The 17,104-nt window shown below is 28.9% G+C and overlaps 2 protein-coding genes and 1 long non-coding RNA gene across 3 annotated transcripts; 1 reads left to right on the top strand and 2 right to left on the bottom strand.

The window, feature by feature from the left end:
• Positions 1-663: 663 nt before the first annotated feature.
• LOC142233175 (uncharacterized) lies at positions 664-2,964 on the bottom strand. Its single transcript, XM_075304004.1, has 2 exons — positions 2,565-2,964; positions 664-2,237 (listed from the first exon to the last, which is right to left on the bottom strand). The coding sequence occupies exons 1-2, from the start codon at positions 2,962-2,964 to the stop codon at positions 664-666; spliced, it is 1,974 nt and encodes a 657-aa protein (XP_075160119.1).
• A 578-nt stretch (positions 2,965-3,542) lies between these two features.
• LOC142222153 (uncharacterized) lies at positions 3,543-8,859 on the bottom strand. The gene is made up of 8 exons (XM_075292139.1): positions 8,615-8,859; positions 7,813-7,940; positions 7,670-7,750; positions 7,390-7,599; positions 6,010-6,187; positions 5,551-5,729; positions 5,335-5,497; positions 3,543-4,027 (listed from the first exon to the last, which is right to left on the bottom strand). Exons 1-8 carry the CDS (start codon positions 8,730-8,732, stop codon positions 3,543-3,545), a joined length of 1,542 nt encoding a protein of 513 aa, XP_075148254.1. The 5' UTR covers positions 8,733-8,859.
• Positions 8,860-10,053: 1,194 nt separating this feature from the next.
• On the top strand, positions 10,054-11,429 carry LOC142222154 (uncharacterized). Its single transcript, XR_012718267.1, has 2 exons — positions 10,054-10,211; positions 10,364-11,429. It is a non-coding gene; the product is annotated as an uncharacterized LOC142222154 (long non-coding RNA).
• The last annotated feature ends 5,675 nt before the right edge of the window (positions 11,430-17,104 follow it).

Genomic DNA, 17,104 nt, shown 5'->3' on the forward strand with positions numbered 1-17,104 from the left:
TCGGGCGAAAAAAATCCAAATAGCTCATCACTATCATAACATTAGACAACGACTTGTAATAATAATTTTAATTTTATTAGAAGCCCGACAAAAATTATGAATAACCTAAACCATCAACGATTTTTTTACGATGTACCAATTTATTCGATAATTTTGAATCCATTCGTTCAAATTTAGAGACGCATTTGATTTGAAAAAAGTTATTTGATTTGGAAAATGTTTCCTTTGATTTGAAAATGATTTCATTCGATTTGAAAAAGGATTCATTTGATTTGAAGGGACAATTATATTCCTTGGATTGTTAGTTTATTTGCAATGGAAATGCTTATCAGTCGAAAGTCCTATAGTTGACCTCTGATTTTGAAAAGGATTGTAAAACTGTTCATTCATTCATTTGTGACGATTTTACCCATACAATATTCATTTTCTTTGTAGGCACAGTTTTTATTAATTTGTGTTTCATAGTAAAAATCTAATTTTTTCTCGCCATATTTTCTTTGATTTCATATCAACTTTATGCCTAATGTAATAGGGTTGCCCAATATCACATATATTGTTTCAAGATGTGTAGCACACTCAATTGATAATGTGAAATCGCCGGCTATACATGTTATTATTCTTTTATATTTAAATAATACCAATATTTCGAACCTTTTGCCACGATCAATCGTGAAACAAAGGCTTTGGACGCAAAAACTGTTTTCCGTTAAGGTTAATAACATGTATAGGCGGTGATTTCACATTATCGATTGAGTGTATGGTTACTTCTGATGATGAGTGTTTTTCAACAACATATGATAAGTAATGTTTGTCATATGATATTACGTTTAATTGTTTGCATAACAAAAACACTTTTGTATTAAGCATAAACATTTCTTTTATAACAAAGGCTTTGAAAGTGGGATCGTAACTGAAAACTACAAAATCCTTTTTATATGTAGTACCATACCTCTCAAATCTTGAAAATAGAACGGATGAATTTAATTCTTCCAAAGAAAGTCGGTTACATAAATCCTTGTAATAAAGAGAATTACAGGCAGTGTATGTGCTATCAGGCAACTTAATTACATTATACATAAAATTTGATACGAAATCTGAAAAAACAATACCAAATTTAATGGCGAGTGATATCAAAATATTCTTTCTAGACATAATATTTTTTACATACGATTTTAGTTCGCGATGTTTAGATTCGAAGTTAAAAGTCCACAAATATTTTAATGGTCCCGAGTTTTGAATAATCCTTATATAATGGGTTAAAAAATGATGCTTTGGCTTTAAGGTGTCAAGAAACAGCGTAACATAAGTTCGATTATGATATTCAATATGAGAATGTAAATTCGCCAAGTCTAAAGTAGAAAATGTCGGCATCAGCAAAATATCAAGCATTTCCACTAAATTTACAACGAACTGCCATAGATTAGAATTCGAGTCGACCAAGTCTCCAACCATTAGCGGGAAAAAATGCACGAAAGTTAAGATTTCCCTTCCTGACATTTTAAGACTCATATGACGCAAGTTACGTTCATTGATAGCTGGTGATATATTTCCAATCTCTGTCTCTCCATATTGAAACGAGTTTTTTCTTATATTTAAAATCTCCAAATCAATAACTTTGTCTTTGATTAGAGACTTTATGATATGGCACATATCATATTGAAAAACTCCTTCCAATATATCATGTAGGAGGTCTGCATAAAAATTGTCAACTACATGATAATTGGATATTCTATTGAATATAGAATTTTCTCTTATCCCTGTTTTTTCAACATTCATTGACTTAACATCTTGTTCATAGTTGGAAATATTTCTGAGTTGATTAAAATCTTCGTCGCACATGTTCTGTGTGGATGCTTTAGAGAGTTTACAATACCTACAAAAATGTTTTGCCGAAAATGAGCGAGAAAATCCTAAAATGGAATTCAGTGCCAGATTGTCGCCTACGACTAAGCCCAAAGAAAAAAAGATTTTCCTTTTTTCTGATTTAATTTCTAAATCAATACCATTGTTTTCTAAATCATTAAGAATATCTATTAATTTGTAAAAGGATTTACTGTTTCCAAATGTTTTTACGTCAATTGACTTGTACAAAGCCGCAATAAAAATATTATTCAGTTTATATTTCAAAAAGTTTGGAGCTGAAGGAAATGAATAGTAGACTCCCAATATGCTCGATGTGTGCGAGCCCAGTGGATTGTTAACCTCAAAGTCATCGAAATATAAGAAATACGGTATTACTAATTTGTCGCCAAAATTCTTTTGTTTTTGTTTCCATAATTTACCATTACAAAAATTTGATAGTGTATCGCTTTCACATAATAGATTTGTATTGTGTAGAAAACTCTCGAAAACACAATCCAGTTCAAAAAATTTTTTTATTTGGAATTTTATGGGAAAAATAACACCTTTAGAATTAACAGATTGGAATGTATTGATATGTTTTTTAACCACGTTAGTAACGGTATTATTTAAATTAATAATTTTTGGACTTTCATATAAATTCATTTCCGTTAAAAATTTCAGAAATTTATATTCTGAGTTAAAATCTTGAAAAGGACTATTACAAAAAACAATAATTTCCCGTAGACTCTTTTCTGTTAATTCCAAATTGCCATTTTTCAAATGCCGTAAAATTTTTTGTATTTCTGACCCTATTGGCTGTGTAATAAAACGTTCAATATTTCGTTGAATCTGAGACCCTTTCTTTCGAGGAAGACAGCGATCCGAATAATATTTCAAAGTAAAATTTTTAGAATTTTCTTTTAATTTATCTGTATCTATTGTATGAAATTGGGTGTTAATATTATCGGCATCAGCATCCTTTTTAAGATCTGATAAGTTTTCATTTACCGAACTCGAAATATTTAAATCATCATTGAATAAATGTGGTGTAATTTTATTACACACATCTATTGTGGTGGTGTGTGAAGCATTATTAGTATAGTTATTAGCATCATTTTTCATATGTTTACAAAACGATTTGAATGTATTAAATTTCTGGGCGCATTCTTGAAATCCACAAATAAAATATGAAATCGATTGTACGTGGTGTAAATATTTTAAATGAACGAATAGCTCATTACAACTTTTAAATGATTTTCGACATAAAAAGCATTGAATATCCATTGCATAAAACGAACAATATAAGTACCTAATTTTTTATATTCAGAAACAATTTATTTTCTTTGAGGCGAAATTTGAGACCAATGAAGTTTTCTTTGATTGTTCTATTTGTCAAAGGTTATACCTGAATTTGACGTAGACGGGTGTTATTGTTATTAAAATTTCACTAATTTTGCATTTTGCTGAACAACTTTAAAATCTATATGTTAAAATAAAAAAAAAAACCTGATATATAGTTGACGCTTTGTTTTTAAGGCAAATAAGGAAGAATCTGAATTAAATTTAAGAATAAGTACAAATTTTTATATGCATATGTTATCACGTTGCTAAATTTTTCCACAAAATGAACTTCATTGATCTAAAATTTCCTTTACGAGAGATTATTGTTTAGTTGTGTTATTTACACATAAATAAAATAATTAATTAAATTTTATATCATTTAAAATTGTTACCAAGATTGGAGTTTTTTCAGAATCATCAACAACAATTTCATAAATATGTTGTTGCAGAAAAAGCCATACATTTTTGCACGAATCCGGGTACTTTAAGTCTAGCACATTAAATAGTTTAAAGCATGTGTCTAAAGCCAACACATGATTGGCCACTTTGTAGAATATGTTACCATAATATACAAACAGCTCATTAAAATTTGTATGGCTTTGACCTATACCACAAATTATAGGTTGTAGAGTTTGCTTATTTTTAAAATAATAATCAATTGTGTTTTTTATTTTTGACTGCAACTCGCTCGCATTTAATGCCCACAGCGTAAATGTTTCCCTAGAATCTTGAACAGTTGTTTTTATATATTTACGTTTTTTTAAATTTCCGTTTATAACCGATTTCTTGTTCGATGGCTTTAGAAGGCTTGGTAATAAATAGAGAATTATGGAGTTTCGGTTTTCTGTAATATTAAAAAAATCTATATAATTCTGAGGAAATATTTTTTTTCAGTATGAATGATCTACATTGACAACGCTACTTAATTCGACAAAACTTAAATACGAGTCAGTGGTGGGATTCTGTATTTCTTCGACCAAACCAAAAAATCTTCGTTGTTTACTTAACGATGTATTTTTTGTTATATACACAGAAAACAACACAGCTGATTTTAAACGATTGTAAATGTAGTTTAAAACGTCTACCGAATAGCTTCGATGCTAATTTTCTTGTTATCCCTTCTTAACTATGCGATACATCGTTAAAATTGAATACAGAATACCATTAAAGATCAGGAGATTTGTGTCATACTGGATTAAGGACTTACGCGCCGTCTAGACTATAATTTATTCCGGACGAATTTCTGTGTTTGTAAAGAATTTTACAGTGTGAACGAACTTTAAGAATAACAGTAGCACAATTTTTACGTGATCGTAATAAAACATTGTCTTTAATCGATTTTAAAACCAATTGCGAATCCTTAGATACTTTTAAAGTCTTCCATTAAATTTTAACTTTAACTAAAATTTCGTTTATATTTAAGAAAAAGTAAAGAAATTACTGACACGCATAATCTTTGTCCTCAGAATTATTTTCGAATTTCGTTAGGAGTACTACGTCATTGTTGTTCAAATACCGACTTATTTACTCAATATTTGGTATTTTTTTTTTCTTTTTTTATGTCATACTAACCCCCATTTTCATAAAGCTCCGTTAGTGTTCCGTTAACTAACCAACTTTTAAACCGTATTATGGACTAAGCTGTCATCTTGCCTTTATATTCCATAGGCCAGTTAGGAACTTAACTGACGAAAATTTTTCAGTTAAAGTTAACCGGAGAGAAGATATTTGCAATTTGCTTTCTGTTAACTGGTAGTTAAATCCTAACGGAGCTACATGAAAATGGCCGTAAATTGATTAGTTAGATAGTTCATTATCATCAAATATAAACGATAGCAATCTTTTCATTAACCAGACATACATTACTCATTGACAAACAAATTAAACTTCGAAATGGTTTCACTTGCAGTAACGAAAACAATGGAATAGAAGCAAGGTGTTTGTAAAACTACTGTATAGATATTGAAGAACTAAAGCCACAAAATTTTTGTTAGAAGAACCAAAAGTTTTCATAGGATTTGCATAAATATTTTTATAACAATTTTGAAAAAGTTTGTTTTTGTGCTATTGTTGAAGCTGCACTTCTTAAAATATTACTTAAGAATACATACATCTATTGGGCAATGCATTTATAAACTATTAAATATTTACCGAAATTTGTGTTGGGATCATCAAGCTGCTGCAGTAGCAAAACACTTTCCTCATCTTTCAGTATTTTTGTAAATAATTTTATTATTGAGGTGCACATTGATTCCCATTTGTCGAAAAGTAGATTTTCTTTTGTTGGGTACAATTTAGAAAAGTCATGTGAAATCTAGGTAAAATATACATAATATAAGTACTTTAATATGTTATTTACTCACTCACCAATTTATATCCAAATGATTGTTTTAAGATAGGCCATTCTTCAATTATGCTGGTGAGAGTGTTTCGCTCCTTTATGAAATTATGGCGCATATTGAATGATCTCTTCCAACTGTCTAGAACTTTGTCAAAGGGCTCAATGTTGAATTTAAGCCAATCTTTGTATATTTGACAATCGTCATCTGTAATATTTAGGTAGAAAACTATCTCATAGGCTCTATACATTACACTATAAATCAACATTTTCGACATTTGAAATCTACTTTTTGTAAGGCAAATGACGGTTGAAATCTAGTAAAAGTAGATTTTGGAGGTGTAATTTGAATGATGTATAAGGAAATTACGACGAGATAAAATACTAAAATTTTATTATTTACATAATAAATTTTAATATTTCAGTCTAACTAAACATAATGCTAATGCTTGGCAGCTTTATAATATAGTACAAAATAATAACTATACCTTGGGAATACAATTCATCGACGATCTCATTTTCTTCTTCGTATTCGTTTCTATTTCTTTTTTGAGGATTCTTGTGAGACCACAACCCTGCTTTTCTTAATTTCCCCAACGAGTTGTGGTACTTGCTGTAAAGCTTTCCTCCTGGCTTCCTTCCTTTTTTATGAATGAAGTAAATATCCTAGTAGATAAGATTGTATACATATATATAAGAATTTGAAGTTCTAGAAATACAAAATTGTTTTTTTTTCAAAAATATTGGATTTGTCCATTTATAAAATGCCGTGAATTGAAAAAAATTTTGAACAGTATTCAAACTGCATAGAAAAAAAAAAATATTTCTGATTCAATCACGAAATTGATGCTTCCATTTAAATTATTAATTGAAAATGCTTCAAGTACGAAAATAAAACAGTCAATAACAAAATATAGAAATAGAAATTGAAAACATTCCTGTTGAGACAGTTCATTGACATTATCACATACAGGGCTGCCAGTAAAATTTCAAGAAAGATCGTCAATTTTTTTCGATAAAAATCGTCATAATCGGCAATTGCATTGTAAAAGTCGTCAAAAAATTGGCACTTTAAATAATATTAAAATTATACATATTTATTGGTTAAAATTAATATACATAACTATGCATTGCAACAAATTGCAACAAATGTAAATAATGAATTCAGTTTTGTAAAAATAAAATTTTGTGTAGAAATGTAGTTTTGACCAAATTTGGTGTAGTAATAAAACGTCGCCAAATTTTTTTATAGAAATAAAATTTTCTATAGAAATAAAATTTTCTACAGAAATAAAATTAAAAAAGTTCTATAGAAATAAAAGTTTGACAAAATTTTCTATAGAAATAAAATTTTGATAAAATTGTCTACAGAAATAAAATTATCAAAATAAAATGTTGGCTAAATTTTTCATAGAAATAAAATTTTGACAAAATTTTGACAAAATTTTCCACAGAAATAAAATTTTGACAAAATTTTCTACAGAAATAAAATTTTGACAAATTTTTTTATAGAAATTAAATTTTGACAAAATTTTGTATGGGAATAAATTTCTGACAAAATTTGGTATAGAAATAAAATTTTGACAAAATTTTCTACAGAAATAAGATTTTGACAAAATTTTTTATAGGAAATTTTTTAGGAAATTTTGACAAAATTTGGTATAGAAATAAAATTTTACGAAATGTTGTACAGAAATAAACTTTTGCCAAGTGTTTCTAGAGAAATACAATTTTTACAACATTTTTTATATAGAAATAAAATCTTGACAAAATTTTATATAGAAATAATATTTTTATAAAATTTTCTATAAATTTATTATAAAACATTTGTTTTGAAAAAACAAAATTTGTACTTGTATGTCACATACCTTGCTCTCCGATGGAAATTTCTTTGAAACCGAGTAGGCAAGCCTCTCGAAAAGCCTAGGCGAAGTAAAAACTTTTGTTTCTAATAGGTACTCCACGATGCAATTTGTTAATTCATTTCTAAATGTAAAATCCAAAACATTGTTGTTTTCATAAAATTTAAGCACGTGCTTCCCTTTCATAGATTTATTTAGAATTTCCCCAACAATATTCTAAAAAAACAGAGAAATTTAATTGAAATAAGTAAATGATTTTATGTGTACAAATAAATTCTTCACTTACGTCATTTCCAAAAAAATTAATCAAGTCAAGGGAATTTACTTGTGGTTCCTTTGGACGCGCAGTATTGCTTTCTTGGTGTACCTTAAAAAAAGAAATATATATTTTATAATAGAATATTAAGAAGAGTATGCGTAACTCCTTACCATCTGTTGCTGCCACTTTGACAAACAATTTTCAAAAACAAGTCTTTGGCCAAACTGCCCTTTTGGCATAATCTCGTCTAAATGACTCTTGGAAACAAACTTCAAATTGTTCTCATCTATTCCATGATCTAAATAGAAGAATTCATTGTAACGGTAAAACAATACTTTTCAAAACTATTGTGGTAGATCGCATTCTACATGTAGTAGAAAGGGAGCACAATATGAACACCCAATACATAAATGATTTTCTTGCACAATGTATTAACCGTTTGCTACAAAATGAAAATTATGGAATTTGAAATAACTGGACTTCCAACATAAGTATATACATCACTAAAGTGAAAACTAAATCAGTAAAAAAGCCATAAAAATATACATATTTGTTGCAGATTTCATTATAACTTGATGGGGAATATCCAAAAGAAAATGTTCACAAAGTTTGTATTCCTTAAAATGGACTATTAAAGAATAGTAATCGTGAAAAAATTAGAACTTTTATTTAATAATCCACTTGAAAGAATATAAACTTTGTGAAAATTTGTTTTGGAATATACCCCATCAAGTTATAATGAAATCTGCAACAAGTATGTATAATTGTATGGCTTTTTTACTGATTTAGTTTTTACGTTAGTGAACAATCGACAATTTTAGCGGCTATACTCCAACTTAATACTCACCTTTATTAGCAATATATTGTTTGAAACCAATTATTTCAAATATACAATTCATTTCTGTGGCAAAAGGCCGATTTCCAATAAAGGTTTCCATTTCAAGCTCCTCTCTCTAAAATCATTTTACTTACCTCTAAATAAAGAATAAAACATTTCGCCTTTCAATTGCTTTAATTTTTTAAAAAGCGAATCTTCTTCTTCTTCTACTATAATTAAATCTTCTATTTCGATGTCGTCTTCGTACTCCATTTTACACAATTATTGGCACAGATCACAATTATTACCAAAAATACAAAACTGCACCCGGCACTTCCAAACACAGATTGAAAAATAAGCTTGAATACAAACAACCTTAAGGAAGTTTTACCAACTACTATGAAATATATTCTATGTAGAGAGTTGCCATTTCCACAGATTGTTCAAGTGACCATAATTATGGCGTCGGGCGATCGCGAAGTAATAAATATTCTAAAGTTCACAATCGTTTACAGAAAATTTTGGTACTAAAGTATTGTATAATAAATGTATACATAAGAATATATACAATTTATAGAGGTAATATATACATTATTTTAATCTTTAACTCGTGACATAAGGTGGGTATTAAGTTCGAGTTTAGCCGCTAAAATCGCTATATTTTCACGATTACTTTTCTTTAATAGTCCATTTTTTTGAATATAAACTTTATGAAAAGTTGCTTTAGGCAATTCCCCAACAAGTTATAATAAAATTTGCAACAAACATGTATAATTGTATGCCTTATATTGCTGATTAAGTTTTCACTTCAGTGAAAAAATGCGGCTAAACTCGAACTTAATACCCACATATAGGTGTTAATTTTACGCGGGCTATTTTATTGCACAGTCTTGAATAGTATATTGGCATTATCCCGCTAAAATATCCATTTTTTTCCGGTTACTTCTCTTTAATAATGCATTTTAAAGAAAATAAACATTTTCAATTTTTGCTTTTAGTCATTCCCCACCAAGTTGTCATAAAATTTACAAAATAAGTTCAAATGTTATTAGCGTTTAAGTTTCTGTTCCATTTCGAATTGAAAATTGCGAAAAGTTAATTCAAATATACTCGCCATTAAAAGATGCGTGCTATCCTCGATTTTTTCAATACAACACTAAATTGGTTCGAAAAATTTACGGCATGGATTTATAACGTTTTGTCTCCGTAATTAATTGATTAAGAATGTAACCGTGAAAATAAACAGGTTTTCGGCACGGAAACCTAATATTGCGTAGTGAAAATTGTATTTCCCAGTGAAAATTATTACTGTTTACAAATCAATCCTACAATCAATCCTATATAGATCAGATGACTTAATTCAATTGATGGGCCTATTCTTATTTGTCTAAATTTCGGCGATGAATGTTCTCTTTTATAATTTTGATTATTAAAAAAAGCAATCAATTTTCATTTGTTTGATCCTGTGAATATAAATAATGTTGCAAATGTAGTACCGGTCATATTTTACAATACCCGTTTATTTTTCTAAGCTTTCACTACATATAAATGTTCATTGGCAACTCAATGTCAACTCAAGCATAGATTTCTCTGTCAAGCACATGTCTTTTTTTATGTTCTCTACCAAAAATAGCAACATCATCATCGCAATGTCAAATGAAATTTCAATAAAAAATAAATCAACAAATAAAAATATTTGGGGTTTATGTTAATCACGTACCGGCATAAAAGCCGAATTATACCCAATTTGAGGTATTGGTATTGATGTTTATGAGTAAAATTTCAATGATGCAGTGAAATGTCTGGCATGTAACCATGTGGATTATTATTTTTACAGGATAATTTGACATTTTCGGTAAAAAGTGTATTTAATTTCAAGAATTTCATTATTTTTTTTCTTGCAGATCATAGTATTTGGATAACACTTTAAATTATTGGAACGATGAGTTGCTATTCCTGTAAATCGTACGGAAATCATTCTAAAGAAAAGAGGTCATTTGAAGTAAAATCAATTGCGTTATAACTGGCAGTTTAGTGTTTATGTGCACCCAAAGGTTAGGTTAGGTGGCTGCCTGATATATCAGGCTCACTTAGATTATTTAGTCAGTGGGTGCCACCGTGGCAAGGGTTAGCACGCCCGCTTTGCATACACAAGGTCGTGGGTTTGATTCCTGCTTCGACCTAACACCAAAAAGTTTTTCAGCGGTGGATTATCCCGCCTCATTAATGCTGGTGACATTTCCGAGTGTTTCAAAACTTCTCTAAGTGGTTTCACTGCAGTGTGAAACGCCGTTCGGACTCTGCTATAAATTTTATCATTGAGCTTAACATGGAATCGGACAGCACTCAGTAATAAGAGAGAAGTTCACCAATGTGGTATCACAATGGACTGAATAGTCTAGGTTAGGTTAGGTTGCAGCCCGATGTATCAGGCTCACTTAGACTATTCAGTCCATTGTGATACCACATTGGTGAACTTCTCTCTTATTACTGAGTGCTGTCCGATTCCATGTTAAGCTCAATGATAAAATTTATAGCCGAGTCCGAACGGCGTTTCACATTGCAGTGAAACCACTTAGAGAAGCTTTGAAACACTCGGAATGTCACCAGCATTAATGAACACCCAAAAGTACATGTTTAATTCTGACCATAGACCGAATTGACAATTTAAATTCCAGCCAGATTATTTTAATTCTAATCTTCACATTTACCGATTCTGGCTTATTGGTATTTCAGACATAAATAATTCACTGGGCATAAGGTTTCAAAAGTTTTAACGCAATTCCGTGTTGGCTTCTTGCTGCAATTCGTGTTTATTTATATTTTACTGCTTTCTTCCCCAATTCTATTCTATAATTAAGACATTTTTAGATAAATAATTATACTACATATGAATAAACAAAAAGTAATAAAAAGTAAGTTAATGTATAATACATACAACAAACACCTGTTGAAAATTATATGAAATAATCTTTACTACTTTCATTCACTTTTTTGTTCATATGAAAGAAAATTTATTATATTTCAATATTTTTGATTTGTAATATAAAGTTTCTTTATTTGTAAGAAGGCCCTACTATTGGGAAGTAAAAGTAAATTTGTTCGTAGATAATGTTTATTTCTTCATAAGAAAATCAGTTTAGTAAAATTCCATATTTGTTCTTAGAATATGAACTATTTTGCTACTCATAGAAAAGAGTAAAATATATTTGAATATGACAATTTTTCTTGTCATTAACAAAGATTTAACTCAAGATAAATAAAATCAGTAAACTAACCAAAAGCAATTATTTTTCTCGAATTTACAAGGAGCATTTTTCTGGGTGTAAAGAAAGGAATTCAAATCCACTTTTTGTAGATTTCGAGCCTAATGTGAATGGGCTATAAGATACCTTCAAATCGAAGGTATATTTTTGTGACATGTGATATTCGACTAATATATTTAATTTTGTTCCATCCGTGATTTCACAAGATTTGATAGAAATTTAATCGGCTTCATATATATTTTATAATATATACATATAATTTAGTGGTTTGCTGGAACCTTTAGTCCAAATCGACTATAAAAAGTAGGGAAGTTGAAAAGTGGTAATTTCCGAATTTTGAAAAAAACTCGAAAACTTTTAAATTTAAAAAGTCGAAAAGTCGACTTTTCGATTTTAGCTGCTAAATCATATTAGTCCTTTCTGCTTTACTTCATTTTTTAATGAAGGGATTATGTACATAAATTATCTTTGAAAACACTTTTATTCGAGATTGGAAATTTGGTGCGTTGGAGTGAATTTTGGTCCTATTTTGAAGAACAAACTAATATTTCGTTTTGACAACGCTGTTTTTAATTTTATACCATGAGTAAGCGAGAGAAAAAAACAACAACAAAAGAGAACAATATAAAGCTGGGATGTAATACAAAATTTAAAAAAAGTAGAAAAAAGGTATTGTTTTGAGCGAAAAACTACTTCTCATCAGCGTTGCCAATTTAGCTTTTTTCCCGCTAGATTTGGCTTTTTTTGAAGACGTTTAGCGGGGAAAAAATGCATTTAGCTTTTAGCTTTTTTTCTGGCTTTTTTTCATGACCCTTTTAGCTATTTTTGGCTTTTTTATTTTCGACATGTTCCTATTGAAATATGGATAAAACTTCGTTTTTATCTAAGCCTTGCTGCCAGAATAAGGTTTTTCACATGTTTCAAATCTCAATTGAAACATTAATAATTATTCCAGCCATTATGCGGGCATTTTTGCAGCAAATACACCTTGTTGTAAAGTTCTTGCCTCGTATTCATAAAAAGTTATCGTAAACTTCAAATCTACTATTACCATACAAATTCCTTATATAAACTGTCAGTAAATTATTAGGAATATTAGCATTAGGAATATTAGCATTTAAATTAAAATAGTAGATGTGAATTGCTTTGTACACTGAAAAAATATTGTCGTGAGGCCAAAGATTTCATGTCCTTAAAATACGAACGCGAATTTTGGTTATAATAGCATTTGTGAATTTCTCTTATATAAACTGTTTTCCTTGTCCAAAAGCCGATAAAGTCGTTTTGTCCTTATAGTTAAGTGATTAAACTTAAAAATGGGTATCTTTACATGAAAGAAGGCTAGGGTCAATTCTAAAAAATTCTTTAAATTAATAGTCTTTAAATTTGTGGAGATTTTGTATCTTGACCACAAACCAAAATAACGTTCAAAAATAGAAGAGGCTTTTAAACATTTCATTTTAAAAACGTATACATAAAATAATTTCTACTTAAAGTCGAGTCTGAATTTGAAAATTTAAGTTTTCGTTAGCACGTTTTTAAAGCACTGTGATAGCTCATGAAGAAAAAGCTGAGAAAACGAATAAATTCCAATTTGACTCGGAATCAATACAAAAATCATTAGTGTACAAAATCGTTGGAAACGAACATAGAAATAATTAAGGAAATAAAGTTTTGAATGTGGTATTATTTTTTTTTAACACCAAAAAATGCAATAAAAAATTCGTAGTGATAGGATCAAAACAAATCTGCTATTTATTAATGGGATGGATTTACATTTACGAAAATTGGACAACAATAGGTTTGGGAAATTTTCGAATAAAAGTTATTCATTATAAACTTGCAAGACAGTTAGAATGGGTTTTATTCTCTTGGGTAAAATTAGGAGAAGTGTACACGTTCACGAATTTATCATTAATTCTGTTAAAACGAAATATATAGATATTTTCTAATGCAGTTCTATGTGACATGATTAACCAGCTGACAATTGCAAGTTCACTGGGAAAAATGTTTTTACAAGGAAATATAAACGAAGGACTTCCAGTAAAAATTTGTGATAGTAATCAAAATGTATCGAGTACGCCAACAGAGCTAATATGACTTAGATTTTCTTACAGTCTCACAGAAATGGAATTAAATTGAATACAATTAAAATAATATGCATTTTAAGTGAAATAAAGCCTTTTAGTTTGTTAAATTTCAATCAAAAATGTGACTTTTGATACAAAAAAATTAGCTTTTTTCTAGCTATTTTTTTAAATTTTTTAGCTTTTTTTGGCTAGTTTTTTGGACAAATCTAGCGGTTTTTGGTGAAACAATTCTGGCAACGCTGCTTCTCATTAAATTTCAACAAAAATTCCATTGGAAGATTATTGTCAAGAATTTAAAGAAAATAAAATTTTGTTTGTCAACTCCTCAATTTTAAATATTTTTTTAGTTTAATATCCCCTTACAAAGACTACCGTAGTGTTGTAATCACGGTTGCCACTGTTGTACTTCATGGTACTTCATAAATTTTCTGTAGATAAATAGAAATAAATTTTTGACAAAAGGAATAAAATTTTGAAAAATATTTCTAAAGAAATAAAATTTTGACAAAATTTTCTATAGAAATAAAATTTTGACAAAATTTTCTATAGAAATAAAATTTTGACAAAATTTTCTATAGAAATAAAATTTTGACAAAATTTCCTATAGAAATAAAATTTTGACAAAATTTCCTATAGAAATAAAATTTTGACAATAAATAAAATAAAAATTTGAAAAAAAAATTCGCTTACAAAGACTACCGTAGTGTTGTAATCAGGGTTGCCACTGTTGTACTTCATGGTACTTCATAAATTTTCTGTAGATAAATAACAATAAATTTTTGTCAAAAGAAAAAAAAATTGACAAATTTTTCTAAATAAATAAAATTTTGAAAAAATTTTCTAAAGAAATAAAATTTTGACAAAATTTTCTATAGAAATAAAATTTTGACAAAACTTTCAAAAGAAATAAAATTTTGACAAAATTTTCTAAAGAAATAAAATTTTCACAAAATTCTCTATAGAAATAAAATTTTCACAAAATTTTCTATAGAAATAAAAATTTTTTTTTGTTATTGTTGGCTTCTCTTCAATCGTTATTGTAGTTTTTTTTTTTATCTCAGCTTAAAGCCATGCATTGACTAAACTACAAGTGTAGCTTAACCAACAGAGGAAAAGTATGCTTGTCAAATTTATTTGGGCAAAGCCCTATAGACTGCAAGATGGTTGGATGTACAGCTGTTTCGGAATTACCACATTCCTCATCAGCATCCTCTACTTGCAGCAAAACTATCAACCAATTATCAGAATAAATTCGGGTAATTCACTCAACCCAAAGTGAACTACACTTGAACCTCCCGAAAAAGGGTTTGATAGTCGGCTACTGCCTAAACAAATTTGCCAGCATATCTCTTTTCCTTTGCCAAACTCAAATCATCGATTTGAATGTATTTGGCTGGGTTTGTTTTTGAGCGTGCATCTTCATTAGTTTTGTTTGTTATTGTTGGCTTCTCTTCAATCGTTATTGTTGTTTTTTTTTTTATCTCAGCTTAAAGCCATGCATTGACTAAACTAAGAGTGTAGCTTAACCAACAGAGGAAAAGTATGCTTGTCAAATTTATTTGGGCAAAGCCCTATAGACTGCAAGATGGTTGGATGTACAGCTGTTTCGGAATTACCACATTCCTCATCAGCATCCTCTACTTGCAGCAAAAAACAAACCCACCCTCAAAAACAAACCCAGCCAAATACATTCAAATCGATGATTTGAGTTTGGCAAAGGAAAAGAGATATGCTGGCAAATTTGTTTAGGCAGTAGCCGACTATCAAACCCTTTTTCGGGAGGTTCAAGTGTAGTTCACTTTGGGTTGAGTGAATTACCCGAATTTATTCTGATAATTGGTTGATAGTTTTGATGCAAGTAGAGGATGCTGGTGAGGAATGTGGTAATTCCGAAACAGCTGTACATCCAACCATCATGCAGTCTATAGGGCTTTGCCCAAATAAATTTGACAAGCATACTATTCCTCTGTTGGTTAAGCTACACTTGTAGTTTAGTCAATGCATGGCTTTAAGCTGAGATCAAAACAAAAAAAAAAAAAAACAACAAATAAAATTTTGACAAAATTTTCTAAAGAAATAAAATGTTCTATAGAATTAAAATTTTGATAAAATTCTCTATAGAAATAAAATTTTCACAAAATTTTCTATAGAAATAAAATTTTGACAAAATTTTCTAAAGAAATAAAATTTTCTATAGAAATAAAATTTTGATAAAATTCTCTATAGAAATAAAATTTTGACAAAAAATAAAATAAAAATTTTGAAAAAATTTTCCAAAAGAAGAAAATTTGGACAAAATATCTTGTAGAAATAAAATGTTGGCAAAACTTTCTGAAGAAATAAATAAAAATAAATAAATTTTTGCAAAATAATATATTTTTAGTTGGTTTTGGAAAGATTTTCTCCGTGAATGTAAGTAATGGTTCGCATTATTTTAGTAGGGGATCGATAACTTCTCATGTAGAAAGTGTACGTGTGGAAGCGTAATATAGAAACACATGCTATTTTCGACTAAAACATTCTTGAAATTCAATAAAATCGTGTTTTTGACTATGGCTTTTACAAAATCGAGATTTTCTTCTCGCATGAACTTGTCTGTTTTGTCAAATTTGTAAAAGACTATTAGCAAATAAGTTTGTTAAAGACTTTCTCAAAATATTAAAATATTTTGTCAAAACTATTGTACCATAAATCTGATATCGGTTGAAAAAATGTCTACACAAAAGGTACTAAATTCGCGGGGGTACTACGGTACTGAAAAATATTGAAAAAAATACTATAGTATTTACTACATTTTCCATCCCTGATATGAAACGTAGTCAAACCAAATGTGCTGAGCATAGGGCAAAACTTAAGAGTGGATTAAAAATATGTCATCTCTTTAATTTGCTCAGAGTATCTTCGGCTACCCGAACTATTTCAATTCTCATTTTTACTCCCATGTCAGGCCTTTGACATATGCCAAATTATCATATTCACGCAAAGTAGATATTACTCAATATGACAAAAGAAATGAAAAGAGAATATCATCGCCATGTCAACAATAATAATATTATTTTAAAATGTAATATTACAAAATTATAATTTATAATATTTTATAATTATTTTATAGCTTCGAAGCAATGGGAATTTCAAGAATTACATTTTTGATTAAAAATAATATTTTTGCCCAGCTACGCATTCCTGGTATTAACATTCTGTAAAAGAAGTCAACGTTCATTACAGAAATATATACAATCTTTTCGATAGAGAAATTAAGATGACATCTTCGTTTGTTTAAAGTCTCGTT

This window comes from Haematobia irritans, chromosome 1 (assembly GCF_050003625.1).
Source record: "Haematobia irritans isolate KBUSLIRL chromosome 1, ASM5000362v1, whole genome shotgun sequence".
Classification (NCBI taxonomy): Eukaryota; Metazoa; Arthropoda; class Insecta; order Diptera; family Muscidae; genus Haematobia; species Haematobia irritans.

Coding starts and splice junctions, on each gene's coding strand:
- LOC142233175 (XM_075304004.1), bottom strand. CDS start 2,964: ATGAAAAATGATGCTAATAACTATACTAATAATGCTTCACACACCACC. Junction 2,238..2,564: donor ACGGGAAATTATTGTTTTTT/GTAATAGTCCTT, acceptor GCGACAAATTAG/TAATACCGTATTTCTTATAT.
- LOC142222153 (XM_075292139.1), bottom strand. CDS start 8,732: ATGGAGTACGAAGACGACATCGAAATAGAAGATTTAATTATAGTAGAA. Junction 5,730..6,009: donor CGATGAATTGTATTCCCAAG/GTATAGTTATTA, acceptor TAAATATTACAG/ATGACGATTGTCAAATATAC. Junction 4,028..5,334: donor TGATCCCAACACAAATTTCG/GTAAATATTTAA, acceptor TTAATATTACAG/AAAACCGAAACTCCATAATT.